Raw genomic sequence first — 15,840 nt, forward strand, 5'->3', positions numbered from 1 at the left:
GCACTTTGCATATTATGGGTGTAAGTATAGTACGCGTAGTAAGCACTGAGGAAACTAAATAAGGCATCAGATGAGAGGAAAACCCCCGTTGAGTAGGCAGTGCTATAAAAAAACTCCTTCCTTCTCCCAGCCCACGCCTATGAGGATTACTTGCCCCTTCATTGCCTTCAGGAAGAAATTCTTCAGTGTGAGGATGGTGATGCACTGGCACAGGTTGCCCAGAGGAGCTGTGGATGCCCCATCCCTGGAAGTGTTCAAGGTCAGGTTGGATGGCACTTTGAACAACGTGGTCTAATGGAAGGTGTCCCTCTCTGTAGCAGGAGGCTGAAATAGAGGGTCCTTAAGGTCCCTTCCAACCCAAACTATTCTACGATGTTGTGAAGCTGTGTTTTAACAACAGGAAGGCAGCACGCTGCCTCGCTCACCTTACAAACCCTCCATGAAGTCTATAAGGAAAACAGGAGTGGAAAGCTGGAGGAGGAAACCTCCTCATTGCCCCCAGACCGGCTTGAAAAGTGGGTGAGGAGAGCGCCGTGATGTCGCACTCCCGCCTCATCCCCACGGGGCATCGCGCAGGTTCCCTGAGAGCCAAGCGTGTCCCGCGCCGGTGTTTCCCCACAGACTTTCCCCGTATCCACGTTTCTCACCCCAACGCGTTTCTCCACGCCCTTTCCCCCGTCCGGCAGGCGGCAGGCCGCAGCCCGTCCCCATGGCGACCGCGGCTCCTCCCCCAGCGGGCGGGCCCAGCGCCGGCCCCGCCCGCTCTCCCGCCCCGGCCGCCGCTGCGCTCCGGGCCCGGCGCCCTTCTCCCTCCTCTTCCCCGTGCCCTGGGTCCGCTCTAGCCTGGAGCGGGCGCTGCAATGGCTCCAGCCGCTGACCGGGAGGGTTACTGGGGCCCGCCGACCTCCACCCTGGAGTGGTGCGAGGAGAACTACGCCGTCTCCTACTACATCGCCGAGTTCTGTGAGTGGCCGCTCCGGCCGCGGCTCCTGCCCCGGCCCCGGGTCCTACCGCCGCTTCCTTCTCCCTTTCCGCAGCCCTTCGCTCTCTCTCCCCGGGGCGAGGGAATCCCCCATCCTCCCTGGCCACTTTCTTGCGGGGTGACGGTGCCGCTGCCCCTCAGCCAACCCTGGTGGGTGGAAATGGGTGTTTCCTACCGCCTTCCCCCGCAAATCCATGTCGTAAGGACGGGGTGGTGTAGCCCCTCTCTCCCCAGCGTGTTGTTTGAGCCCCCATCCCAAGCGTGTCCCTTCGGCCTGTGTCCATAGGGATGGCCGGCCTGGAGCGGGGGGGTGGCTGAGATGAGGTGGGTCCCGGGGTTATCACGGGAGCTGGGGTGGTTGTGTGGCACCACAGGCATGGGTGAAGAGAGGGGTATTCTCTGGAGTCGTGCTCGGGGTGCCGCGCCGTGAAGCCGCACGGGTCTGCTGCTCTGCTCCCCTTGAGGTGGGACCATCTGCCCAGCCTGGACAGCCAAACCAAGTGAAACTGCTCAGGGAGAGAAAAGGTATCTTCCTATGCAAGACACGTCTTTATCCAGCGAGAACACCTTCCCCCAAGTGGTCTTTAGTGCCTCGTGATGACCATCATCAATCAGGTTGCTCTGCAGCAGGTGGTGGGAGTTAAGAGAGGCTGGAAGGGTCGCTCTGTTGCCCTTGGTTGTCTTTTAGGATAGCTCAGAGCAGGCCATTGGTTTGACCTCGAAACTGTTGCTCAGAAACAGTCAGGATTTAGCATGTTTTAGGGAAAGAAAGAAGGGGCTTCAGCTACAGAGTCATCCATCAGGTGCTTGAGAAGGGAGTCTGTAGCAGGTGATAAAGGATCAAGCCCTATGTCACTGAGGTTTTGTTGAAAAACAAAGTATTTTTTGCATTCTGGGCAGCGACTTTAAAGGGTGTAGTAGCTATAATTATGTGCTGCTGCCTGGCAGACGCCCTGTACTACGAAAAACTTTCACACATATAAGGTAGGTGCCTGCCTTTGAAGTGTTAGGGCCCTGGGAGAATAGTGCTAAAGTGACCAGGCTCACCTACCCTGAAGTGCTTGAAGTGGGCAATGTGCGGAGGCTTTTCACATAGCTGGGATGCTTCAGCAGCAGTTTAGAAGAGCTTGGCATGCAGAAGATGGAGGGTTCTGGGTGTCCATGCCAAGCTGTGACTCGTGGGTGCACACAGTGACCTGGGTGAGGATCCAAAGTGAGTAATTGAGAAAGAGGCTTCAGAGTGTAGGAATAGGAAGGAGAGCAGGACCTGAAAAGAACAACGGCACATAAGCAGCTTAGAAGCTCAGAGGAAAAAGGAAGTTGGTGTGTAGATTTATGGCTGAGAAGAGGCAGGCTGGCTGAAAAGGAAACAAAATTAAATACTCTTAAAAAAGGGACACACTTAGAAGTTTAAATAGAATGAGACTTTTCCAGAGTGTGTATTTTTGTGTTTTCATTGTTGTCAGCCATAATTTTGGGAGATAATTCGCATAAGGAAGAGGAAGCTCTGTTGCTTCACTACTGTAAAAATAAATTTGACTAGCATGTAAATTTTTTAAATAATCCCTGCATTGTTGGCCTTGTTAACTGATACTTCCCATCTACTTTTAGATTATTCAGAAGGAAGATGAGGATGAGTGTAATGGGAGGCAGAAAGGCTTGAGTTATGAAGAAAAAGGGAGAAATTATACAAAGTCTGGTTCCTCCTTATGGTTTTGGTGCTTGGGACCACGGTTTGTTGGTCGGTCAGTTGCACGGAAAAAACTGTATATAAGGGCTGTGCTGTAAGATGGAGCATTTAAAATGGTCTAAGTTTAAAATGCAAAACAGTCAGTAAGTCTGCTGTGGTTTAGGGTTAGCTTAACAGCAGCTAATTTCAGTCCAGATGCCAAGATGGATTAGATTTTCTTCAGCAGTAGTTCTGTAACACTGCTTTCAGGGTCTGAGGCATTAAGTGTTGTGGGAATATTATTTGAAGTTTTGCCTTACAGAAGAGTGAAAAATCAGTTTGGTACCACTCAGGTAAAGCTGATTGTATGTAAAAATTTTTGCATTAAATGTTTGTTATTAGTAATTTATAAGAAACTTTGGAGGCCCAAAGATTGAAGAATACTGGCAAATCCAAACCAAATAGGTTTCAGGCTGAAGAGCCAAATAGAAAGCTTGTTGTGCAAATTACATTTTCTTGGCATTTAGCAGTTTGGTTTTAATATGCTACTTTTAGTACAAAATTGCTACATTGTGTTCCAAAAGCCCACATGTAGTTCCTTGCCGTTCACTCCTTAAAAAACTAGTGTAAATTATGACAGCTTATCAGTTATATGTAGTGAGAGATGTGGAAGTGAGGCAAGGTGGTGGTGTAGCACTTCATACTTGCATTCTCTTGATGTATCCCAAATACAATGACCTGTATTCAAAAATTCTTTTTTTTTGTAATGAAAAATGCTTTTTCTTGCCTTTCTAAGTCTGCACCTAGCCAGTTTTTCTCCCCTGTGGAGGTGGATGACTAACTGCTCTACATCCTTCTGTAGAATATTAAACCAATTTAAATGGAAAACCAGTTGAAAAGAATTGTTTTGCGAGCTTAACTATGTTAAACCTTAAAATGAGTCTTATAGCCCTCACTGATCAAACCTATTGTATGGTATAGTAATTCCTTTTTCAGGGTTTCTCAGGAGTTCTGGAGTGATACCTGTGTGCTGGAGAGCAAGTAGTAGACATGCTTTTTTTTTTTTCCTTCTTTAAAACTAAACCTTTCCAGATCCCAGTGCTTGAATGCTGAATTACTCAGACTTTTGTACACTTGATTAAGAAAAATAGTAAAGGATAAACCAACCATCCTCCCACACAAGCAAATAGAAAATGGTCAAATATAAGTTCTGGTTTTTAACACTTAGCACTCAAATGTTACAGTTTACTCCTTATTTTGGCAGGGTTGATGTTTCAGGCCAGTTTAGCCCACGTAGCATTGAGTTTTGGGGGTCTGTTTTGATGTGAATGTCTATGACAGAAGCTTTACCCTTCTTGCATTCAGTCATCCCTGTAAGAAGAGTTTCTCTTGTAGAATATGATGAGTGAATATAATTAATCTTCGCATATTCCCTTTCCTGAAAGCATGTACAGTAGTACCAATGTAAACAAATACTTTAAATTCAGAGGAGCCCTGTGTGGTACATGAGGGCTTACAATTCTCAGTCAGGAGAATCATGGGGGCGAATTTGTTGTCGTTATCAACAGAATGCTGTGTTCCAGTTTGGATCAAATTTGAGTCATGTTTCCAGTTATGTTGCTTTGAGTTATCATTGTCCACGAGTAATATGCATCATCTACAACATGACTGGTTTAGAGATAATATATCCTTATGCTGGCATTTACAGTAGCAAGCATCTAGAACATTGCTTCAGGCTTCTCAAGGAGTTGGTGAAATTGTTTCTTTCTTGGCTTCTGGTCTTGTCTCAGCATGTTCTGATATCTTCATAGAAGAAGATATTTTTTTATTGTTATTATTATAATTTCCAGAGTTAAATCCATTAGTTTTGGTTTTCATTAGAGATCTGGTAAGCGACTCCTTGTAACTGGGCTTTCCTTATGGGACTCTTATCTAGAAAAAAAACCCACCCAAGTCATGAGAATCTGCCCATGTTTCTAACTATTTTTATTCCTCTTCCTTAAAGCCGTCTGATTTTTGCTTCAGACAAGAGATTGAAAAAAGGTTAGTGTTACTTGTGTTGTTCAGTGTGAGATATCTCATTATCTCACATCTTGGATGACATAGAGTGCCATCCAAGCATTCTCTACATTATGAAGTGACACAAAAATACTGTTGTTTCTTTTTAGGCATTACTCGGAGAAGACAGCTGCCAAAGCTGCACAGATCTCTGTTTTCCATGGGGATAATTACTTTAGAACTTAAAAACTTGCAAAATTTACTTCACCTTAGAATAATGTCATTAATGTTGCATTTGTACTGCCACATATGGATTGTCACTTGTTCCTCTTGGGTGTCCTTTTGCATTTTGCCTTTTTTTGCCAGAGGCTTTGGAAAGCAGCTAGAGACTGTTGGGCTAGGTACTGTCTATGTGAGACTAAAAAAACTAAAATAAAGCCAACTGTCTGCCTTCAAGAATTCTGCCTGGTCTTTCAGTGATTAAGTGGCAGATGAAGGAAGCATCATCAAGTTTAATTTGGTGTGATCATCTCAACTGCCTGGCTGAGAGGGAATGATTTAAAGATGACATGACACAGATGAGTTCTAAAGAGTGGATTAGCCGAAGACAATGTCACAGGCCCGTAGACTTAATTTATGACTGAAAGGGATTTGAGTGTGTAAATTTAATGACCTGATTGGAGGAAACCACATCACAAGTTTCCTCTGGAAATTTATCTGGCTTCTTGAGGGAGCTCCCTCAACTGAAGGGACACTGCAGGCAAAAAGGTAAAGGAGACATTAAACTAATTGATGGTGAGTGTAAAGTCAAGTGGAGTGTGCAGAACAGTGCTCAGCTGTGCAGTGCATTTTAGGATGAATGCTTCTAGCTTGCTTTTTGTGCTGCAGACAAAAAGAAGTTGAAAGAGGGGTTTCTTTCTCCAAAGAATAGTATAGCAGAAGCAAAATCGTAAGCCAGATGGTCTCTGCTGTCATGTTTTTTTCTTTCTTTCTATTTGATTTTGAATCAGTGGCAAATACTGCTGCATTAATTTATTTCCTTTCCTAGGCTGTAAATGTACATTCTTGGCTTAAGCCTTAAGATAGTCTTGTCGCACTGTTTTGATGCACTTCGCCACCACTAATCATTTATATATTATTTTTAATTCTTCCTTGCTTTTTATCTTTCATCCATGATGCAACTCTACCTTTTATCTCATGACAGCTTAATTTTCAGTTTTCCCAGCCTTCATTGAAGGATGGGGCCGAAGGCTCTTGGGAAGTTGATTTCTCCAATCATCAGTTCTCATTTATCCATCATGTTGTGGATATGCTTAAAACTTGGCAGATGCTGTGCTAATGGAGCACGTGTGTGTTTATCTGCTAATATGTGTGTAGTTATTAAGTGACAATAAAATTCTTAAATATGGTTTAACAAAGCATTTGATTACTCTGTAATTAGTGCTTCATATTCAGTACTTGTGCAGCTGGCAGTTAGGCATCTGCCACTCCAAATGGTAACAGAGCGGTGACATTTGTACAATTTAATTTTTTTATGTGCAAACTGAGGCAGACAGGTTTATGAACTGCATGATAGGAATTTGCAGAATATAGTAGCTACAAATAGGAAAATTAATGTAAAATAAATTATTTTAAAGGAACACTGCTGACTTTTAAGCTACTTTTAATGAGCTTTTAGTCACAGATTAAAAACTTTTGTCATAATTGAAAGACAAAAAGTCTTTAGTCTGGCGTTTGTTGTGTTGTGTATGTGAAACTGCTATTTATGTAATGCATTTTCTATATTTGCTGGTGCCTTTCACAGATAAGTGGGAAAGATTTTTTAAAAAAAAAAAAAGAAGAATGATTTAATATGCACTGCAAAAATGTTCAGAGGAATTCTGGGAATTGTCTCCAGTCCCAACAGCCCAGCAGTGTATGGTTGTTTTATCTTGCAACACGTGTGAGTGCTCACACACTCAGCTGTTTCTCTGACTACCTCAAGAGGATCATGGAAAGGTTTGTGGCTCGTGAAAGGTTGAGAAAATACAAAGAGTTCTTTTAATTCAAAATACGTATCAAAAAATGACATTATAATACTAGAAGGAGGAGAACCCACTTGCAAGTCGTTATCAGGGCTAAGCTACCTACCTTAGACTGCCTTCTAGCTGGGGGGCTCTTTGCACCTGCCTCATTAATTACAGACATTCTTCCGTCCATTAGCAGAGAAACTGAGCTGCTGCATGAATTAAAGGTGCTTGGTTATTGCGTGGGGAAGTACTACAAAGAGCAAAAGAACGTGTCAGGAACAGAGAAATTCTAGAGAAGGTTGCAATAAAAAAAACCCCAGAGCAACACTGCTTTAGTGTCAATCATTTACCATTAATTGATCTGAATATACCCATATAGGCAAGCTCAGGGTAGAGGCTCAGTGATTTTGCTGCATACTGTTTAGATTTAAGGTTTCGGGCACAGACCCTCCTTTGTACTTGAAACTGCAACTATAAAATATTCAGAGTTTTTGTGCTAGCTCAAAACAATGGAGTGTCTAACCATGTTACTTTTTTCTGTTTCGAAAAATTAATTTCCTTGAAGAAGTGTGCTGCATGTGCACTGTGATCAGTGACTGAAAAACTGGTATTTCTAAATAATCAGTGCAGTCAGCATCTGCAGGATCATTATCTCCTTTACAGTCAGGTCCATCATCTTCTGGCAGAGTACATACTTCAGTGTGTCTGGAGTTCGAGAGGCAAGAAGTTGTTCTCTCTGTCAATCTCAGTGGAGAGATTGCATCCTTTGTGCCCCTTCCTCAGCCTTACAAGATTCCTCTTCAGTTCTTTGCCTTTCCACCAACTGGTGACTCAACCTGCCCTGCATATTGCAGAGCTTTCCTGAAGGAAATTCCAAACTTTATTTCAAAATTGAGATTAGTGTCCAGCAGAATGTCTGTTTCCCAGCTGTGTCCTGGGGCTTTTGTTTCTTTTATTTGGTTTTACATTATTCCTTGGTTCCTTTTGACATGTTTTTTGAATGCAGTGTCCTTGGAGTGACCCTGAAATGATACGTGCAGAGTGTGTGTCTCTTAAAAGATCTCTGGCTGGCTTTGTCAACAGGAAGGTATTTTCCCTTAGCCAAGTGCAGATAATGCTCAGATTCTCCTCTCTAACCAAAGGAACTGGAGAAGGGGACAAGAGTGATTAAACTAGGCAAGGTTCAGGATGTTAGTTTGAGACCTGACTTTTACATTTGAGAAGGCAAGATTTGGACTTCTTCAGGCAGAAAACCAGACAAGCAGAATTAGGAAAAGACATTGTGTTAGGGATGAGCTGAACATCTGTAGGCTTTGTATGAATTTTATATGTATTCCAACTAGTAGGATTTCCAGGTATCAACTTAATGGTCATAAGACATGACCCTAGAAGCTCTTGATTTATACAGTGCTTTAATGAGCTCATTATTTACAGTAAGCTCAAAATGCTACTACTCTGTAAGCTGGATTTTTAGTAATTGCTGATTCCAGTTGGGTAAGGATTTTAATTTGAACAAGAACCAGCGTCTGGGAAACAGGTGCAATATTAGCTCAAAGAAGTCCTTTAGAGCACTGAGCATTAAAATTAGTCTGGACACTTTCAATCTTGGGACAGAGTATTTCTGTGTTAACCTGATGAACAAATGACAGATCTCTTCATCTTCCCTGGTCAATACCATTTGTTTGTTCAGGCAAAGACCTGCTTCCTGACTGGAAAGCATGCTGTGATCCCTTCAAATGGGTATTTTAAGCTTCATTGAGGAAACTCAGGGATAATTGAAAAATTACTTGTATGTCTCTGAGAAAGAGGATCTGCAGATCTGGCTTGCTCTGAAATCAAATGGGTCATCTGCAACAAGGAGCTAAAATGACCAACAGAACTGATGAACTGATTTTGTTGTCACAGAGAGGAGTTTGTATTTCTTCTAGGTAAAGTGGGTGTATTTTTCTTCTACAAGTTTCTTCTTACCCATTTCTTGCACAGCAAACCTTTTCACATTTGTGTGGTTCTCATTACAGATTTGATTGTTCTTGGAGGGAATTTGCAGTGCTGCTCTCCTGTCAGAGACTTCCAAGTCTGGTGCTGGCCCCAGATTGCAGCAGCCAAGCTGCTCTGGGGGTTATTGCACGCTGCAGGGTGTATTTCTACTGATATTCCTGCATTCCTTCCACAGGATACAGACTTCATTATTTTTTTTAGATTTTAAACCTTACAGACTTAAGAAAAAACCCACAAATATATAAACTCAGAGTTGTTCCAGCTAATATTTTGTTCATGAATGGAAACTGATGTCTTTGTCTTTCTTTTCTTTTTTTTCCAAGTCCTTTTCGTAGTTGTGAAAATTACCTGTATAAGCACAAAGAACAAACTGTACACAATGTGCTGACCAGTGTATGAGTAAACTGCCTGGAAAATCAGAGAAACAAAACTTTTTGCTTTATTTTTTTCAATTTAGTAGCAAAAACGTAGAAAAAAGTTTGGCAATGCACTCCTGTTCATACCAGTTTAATGTCATCTCCATAAGCTGCCGCTAGCAGCAGCAGTGTGGAAGTTCAGGGCTTTCTTTAGATGCAGCAGAGCAAAAACCAGAGGATCATTGCTGGTTTGTGCTGCTGGTGGGTGCAGTGTCTCTCTAAGAATCAGTTCAATTGAATTGTGTCGATGCCTTGGAAAGCAGCAGAGAAGTGCTCTGTAGCAGTGAAATCATACAGCAGATGTTGTTTTTGTTCACTTAAACAAACTGCTATGCCTTTGTGGTCTGTGATACCACAGTTGCTTTTCACTCGGAGTTTTGGTGGCTGTTAAATCTTTCAAGGCCCAAGTTTTATAATCCTGCAAGGCTCCTCTTAATATGTTCTCCTGAACAATGCCTAACATCAGTGCAGTGCTGAAATTCTTGAGTCTATCCCGGTTTAATTTTTCATGTCCTTTCTTCCCCTCTGTTCTGGGCTGCCGAGAAACATTGTAAAGCAATTTCCATTTCTTAAATGCACTTCCTTCCAAGTTCTTCCATGCTGATTTCCACTTGACTTCTGTATTATTTTTTTTTCTACACTTGTCTCAAGCATTTCCTCTGCCAGCATTTAGGCCACCATTTGTGTTGGGAACATGGTTAATTTGTATATGGTTTTCAACTACTTTGTATCTTATTCAGTAAAACAGACTTCTGCCCGAATTCCTGTTATGCACCTTATAAACTGTTATTGTAGGTACTATATTAATTTATATTTATAACAAAAAGATAGTCTTTAAAGCTTGAACCTTCAGTGTATTTCATATCTCTTCCTTAATTTGGCTAAGACTGTGAGATACTTAAGATACGGACTTTGATCTTATGGTCTTTGTGAGAAGAAGCGTCATTTTCCCTCCAGATAAATAGCTTTTGCCAAGGTTTGTGGATGATAGATGACTGCCAATTTTTTTCTTTCCATTTTTCAAGCAAGAACAAGAGGGTTATCTTGAAATGAGAATTGGACAGTGACTAAAGAATACAGTTGGAATTAGAAGTTGTACACTAGGAGTGACAACCTTTGGGTCTTGCATTATTGAATTAATTAGGTACTGTTGAAAGTTCTTGCTGGAGGTTGTTATATTAACTGGAAAAGGTTGTGAAGACTTAAGAGGAAATGAAGTACCTATGTAAAAGAGATAAAGTTAGATATTTAGGAGTGAAGATGATGGCTCCAGGTCATTTCTGGGATCAGTTGCTTGTCATCACATGTTCCAGGTAGCCTTAGGATTATTCATGTAAAGCAGCCCTGAAAAAAAAAAAAAAAGAAAAGAAAAAAATATATGAGTTGCAGAAGGAATTTAGTTTGTATTAGTACTGCTAATAAGAGGGTGAATGTCACTAATCAGATTTGAGTGGTTGCTGTATGTCTGAATCAGGCTGTAGTTGCTGACCAGCTTCATTATCCTCATGTGTTCTCCTACATTTGTCACGTTGTATCTCACTGTTAATTTCCTGCTATCCAAGTAGGGCAAAAGAATGGTGTGAGTCCTTAGTAGGAGAGGCTTTAATTGTTCTGGACACCCAGAGGAAATCTATATTGACAGTAAGAAAGGGAAGAAAGTGAGAGGATTTGGATTTTGAAGATAGGCTACTCAAGCTAAAGCTACAAATACCTGGACAGGAGCACTGGCACACATTATTCTCTGCTGTTCACCATCCAGTGAGCATATTGGGCTCCTCTAAGGCTCAGCTCTCCTCTGTCACTGCTTAGTGCCTGGAAGAGTCCTGCCAGAGCCTCTGGGCTGATACCCACAGCTTCCGTGCCTCAAGCTGGTTTTTCCGTTTATAGTGAGGACTGATGGATGCTGGGTTGGATGTACTTGGTAGCTCAAAGCTATCAGCTGCTAAAAGCTGTGCTTTCTGCTCTGGACAGACCCTTAGACTTAGAGGAGTTGGTGCAGACACTGAACAGGAAGCCAGGATGCTGACACCAGCACAGAGAAGAATGGCTGGAAGGAGTTAAGAATGGTGAAAATTGAATGGATGATCAGTGTAATATCGTATTGGTCACTGCTTAGTTTAAGCAGGGGCTGAACAGTAATCTTCTCCATGTCTGTTATTTCCTTCCAGTCTGACATCATCAACCTGCCTTAAAATAACATTTAAAATACGTTTTATTTTGTTTTCCAGTAAAGGATAATAAGAGAACCAAATCTGCCCTTCAGCAACAAGCTTATTGCATGTAATATTCTAACTTTACATCATCTCAGCCTAATCTCTTTAGACTTTGATTGCATTTTCCAGATGTAAGCACTTGCTTTTAGTGAGCTTTCTAGATTGGTATTTCAAATTATCTGCCTGTGTCAACTGTTTTTACTTTAAATTTGCTTTCAGAATCCTTCCAGGTGTACTTCAAAGCAATTGGTGTGCTTGCTATCATCTTAGATTCATGTTTATTAGGGAAATTATGATTTCTTTTCCATGTGGTTTCCCATACCCTAGGAAAGCAATATTAAAATATGACAGGATGGCATATCAGCTGGCTGTAATGCAAGTTTATTCCTTGTAGTCCAGTTAATTGTGAATTTCTTGGATTAGGAATAAAATGTCCTGTAAAGATGGTGTGTGCTATCATATTTGTCCAAGCTGCTTCCTGCAGTCTCAAATCAATGGGCATGAATAGATTCTAGCATCTTTATTATTACATTTTTAAATACTGTTATTTTTAATGTAATGGTACGTTCAAAATGCAAAAACCATTTATTAATGATCCACAGTGCCCTGCACTTGTGACTGGCATTGGTGTGATAAACATAGTGTTACAGCAAGCTAATAGGCTTCAAAGGAGAGACAGTACTTGTCTTTTAAATTTAGGTGTTGTAGCTATCTCTGTTCTGGCCTATCACCTCAGAATATTTTCATTGCAATTGCTTTCATAATTATTTGTTAAACTTCGCAGCTGGTCCTCCACATTTTTAATCTGCCCTTTTAATGCTCCTCTGGGGAAGAGCAGTTCATGCTGATCTCAGACTTCACTCATGAAAGGTTTTGAGACAGATCCCTCTGAAAAAATCAGCAGTCACCCTTCCTCAAAAAAAAAAAAAAAAATCAGTACAAGTTCTGTGTCTTTACACACTTCTTCTTCATTTGTGATAGCCTTCAAGAATTCCAGAAGAAGGAGAAGTTCATTTTGCTAAACATGAGAATTGGTAACAAAAACACTGTTTCTGGAAAGTACCCAGTTCTTACTGTGCCTGTAGTTTCTACTTTGAAGCTTTACTTATGAGAAGTGGTGTGTTGAACTCATTCATTTTTATTGTGGCACCTGAGGATGGTCATGTGGCTAGAGGAACACTTTGGTGTTTGAAAGTCCTGACTTCAGTTTTATGCAGATTTCTTTGTGACTCAGGCACCTTTATCCAGCCTGTCTTGCACGGATATTGAGACCGAAGACTGGGGTTGCTTAGACCCTGCAGTAAAGGAGACTAAATAGGTGACCAATGTGTTTTAGATTTGAGTGGAATGAGCAAAAATTTCTTTGGCCCAGCAATAAATGTTTTACCATCTAAATTTAAATTTGCACTATAAACACAAATGTTGTGTTTCTGGGATTGCAAGGGTATCCTCAAGGGTATTGGTTTCTTATGAAGAAACAAGTGGAGCTTCAAAATGTGAATTTGTGTAGTATTAGCTTTCACTTACTCATTTTTCGTAGAATTTACATAAGAAGCAAGGTCAGTGTTAGTATAGTCTTCCGTTAGGTGGTAGTTTTCGAATGTCTTTACTATACAGTAGCAAAGCAGATTGCAGAGATGAGGGTAAGGAAAAGGATAGCTTAATTGTAACCTGGGGCAATTCAGAAGCAGTTTATAGTAAGGGCTTTTGTAGGGTGTGCATACCAAAGAGGGTGGTGCAAAAGAAAATACACCTACACTTCACAGGTTTGAACTGAGCTTACTTCTGTGTGTTTTGTTAGTCAGCAGTGTCAAGAGCTTTCTCTTCTAATACCTTTTGATTGTTTTGAAGAACACAAATGTAACATGAAGTAGTGTAATCAGACTAAAATCGTCTAAAAATATTAGCTGGACTAGTGTGATGAATGCCAAGGGAAAGAATTCTGTGGTTGGAATATGAAGTGTGTAAAACCATAAATCAGAACATATCACTTGATACAGCGTGTGAGACCCACTTATAAATGTGCACTGGAAATAAAAATCGAATTGTATTGTTAATAATTCATTTTTTTTTCTGAAATTGCCTCGTTACCCCTCCCTAATCCAATATATCACTGAAATGGTTTACCTCTTCAGAAGGATATCAACTTACATATCCTGGAAATGGAGGCCCAGCAAGGGAGAAGCAGTCTAGAAGATCTAGAAGCACTGCCCCACATGCTGACTTTAAACACTTATACCTCCCAGTTGGCCACCAGCTCTGCAGCAGCAATGTTGCTTCAGTTTTTTTGGCCTTGTCCCAGCACTCGGACGCACTGGAAGCAGCTCTGCTGCTGCTGGGGCTGAGACACGTGCAGCTGGAACACAGTGTGCTCACACCAGTGGTATGCATCCCAGTTGGTGCTGGCCTTGGGAAGGAGCCTGTGTTCCCGCCTCGTTTGCCACCTTTCTTCACCCACAGTGGATTGTTTTCTTTGCATATCTTACAGTGTGTTGTCCATTCTGTTTGAAACTCTTCCAGGATTCATGGTTTCTTTTGGGAGATGTTGCTGCTGCCAATGTTTGATTTCTAGATGTCCTACTGAAATGTCCCTTTCCCTTGGTTCAGCCTGTTATTGCTCATCAGAATGCTCTTCTTTAGTAATGCAAATAATATTTCTTTTCTATCCTTCCCCCATGTAAATCCTTTGGATTCTACATTGCTTTCTTGTAGCTTCTGCCTGGCTGAGATCTAGGTAGCTGTTCTTACCCTTTTGAGATCTTTCTTTTCCTTTGTAGTACTCCTAGTTGTTGTATCCACTCCCTCCCTCTCATTTGTGCCTTACAGTTTTTCTCATAATAGTATGACAACTTCTGTACAGAACTATATTAATGCAGCATTCCTTTGTAATGTACTTCATTACATTTTTCTGTGCTGTTTTATCTGTCTTTTATGATTCCTATGATCTATGTGAACTTGCTCTATAGATTTCTGGTATTATTTTAAATACCTAGAAAGATCTAGTAGTCTCAGTAAAGATCTATTGATTTGAGTTGTTATTTATGTGTACTCATTTTTATAGTTCTTCAGGAGGCTTTCATGCACAGTTTATACAGTTCAGTAGTTCCTTCAGTATTTGTTTCCTTCAGTATTTTTCCCATTTTGTTATTACAAGTGTGGTGGCCAGTACAAGTTGCAGCTGAATTGCTGATGTTTTAACTTCAATTAACGTCCCAATAAACAAAATCAAGACTAGCTTAGTATTTGGAAAGGAGAATAATACAAGGTAAGAAATGGATCTTGTAGCTTAAAAACAAACACCCCACACTCCCATTTTTTAATTTTTCTTTTATAATTTATTTTTAAAGTCTGTGTTGATCCTGTGTTCCAGCCTGCAGTAACAGTGTGTTGTATTTCACTGAGTGACGGGAAGTTTATATTGATCCTTCATGCACATTAGCAAGTAGGGAGTCCAGTAATTACACATTGGCAAAATTCGTGTTGGGATGACTTGGTTTTCTCCCCTTGAGGTCCTTCTGAAATATCAAATGGAAACAGGAGCTTTCATTTCCTGACACTCCGAAGTGCAGTTATTGTAGACTTTGAGGTGGAAGATATTAAAACTGGCTGGTGGAAGTGAAAATCTAACTGCTGCTCTGCTCTTCTGGTGATAAGCCGTAAGCGAAAACAGCGCGAGATTGGAGTTAGTGGCCAAACCAGGTGCCTCTGTGTAGTTGATTCTTCTGAACAATCATGAAATGCTCTTATTTTCAAACATCAGTGATACAAACCTCTGTCTCTGGTTTGGTTATTATTGACTGATAATATGTAGCATGTGCTGTAGGGAAACTTGTTGGGTTTTATTCAAATTCATTCCCCTGTTGACACTTTGAATGCTGTGGTAGGTGAGCTATGAAATACATGGATCTTAGCAAGAACTCCCGTATTAGATTTAAATGAGTTTCTTGTTCATATAAGGAATTACTCTAGATCCTCCTCAGTCTTTAAGCTGTTAGACTACCTACTCCTCCAGTTAATAACTAATTTCCAAATATCTTTTTTATCTTTCATTGTTTCACCTTATCTGTTGCTGCTAGGCCCCAGGACTCACCTTCCTTTCGCTTTCATGTTAATTCTCTCGGTGTGTTCATCTTTGGTCTCATATCCACAGAGATCCTTTCAAAAAAAGGAAAACTCTTTTTCTTTAAAAGAGAGCCTACCTAATGGTAGATGGCTATGCTCTCAAATGTGCCTGAATTGCATTCCTTTGCAATTTCTTTAAACTTAGTAAACTCTCTAATAATGAACTGTAGTTTGCACCAGAAGTGTGTGAGATGATTCCAGAAACAAAAACCATGAAATAGAATACCTTACATCTGAAAGCAGCTAGAAGGATGAATCAAGTTCTACATGATGCCATCTGGCAGGCTTTGTTTTTTTTAATTATTTTTAATTTCTTCCTGCAGTGATGGAAAAAGATAAAGCTACATGATCCAGGAATTGACTGTGAAGAGCACCATGATATCTAGACAATTAAATGGGTGTTTTCAGCCTCAAAACCTTGTTTGTTTGCTTG

At 41.0% G+C, this 15,840-nt stretch overlaps 1 protein-coding gene across 1 annotated transcript in view; it reads left to right on the forward strand.

Annotated features, from left to right (window-relative positions):
* Positions 1–760: 760 nt before the first annotated feature.
* ACER3 (alkaline ceramidase 3) overlaps positions 761–15,840 on the forward strand; it is a 56,916-nt gene continuing 41,836 nt past the window's right edge. Inside the window, exon 1 of the mRNA XM_032098963.1 lies at positions 761–963. Coding sequence (XP_031954854.1) covers positions 861–963 — 103 coding nt within the window. The 5' untranslated portion in view covers positions 761–860. The remainder of the gene's footprint in view (positions 964–15,840) is intronic.

This window comes from Corvus moneduloides, chromosome 2 (assembly GCF_009650955.1).
Source record: "Corvus moneduloides isolate bCorMon1 chromosome 2, bCorMon1.pri, whole genome shotgun sequence".
Lineage (NCBI taxonomy): Eukaryota > Metazoa > Chordata > Aves > Passeriformes > Corvidae > Corvus > Corvus moneduloides.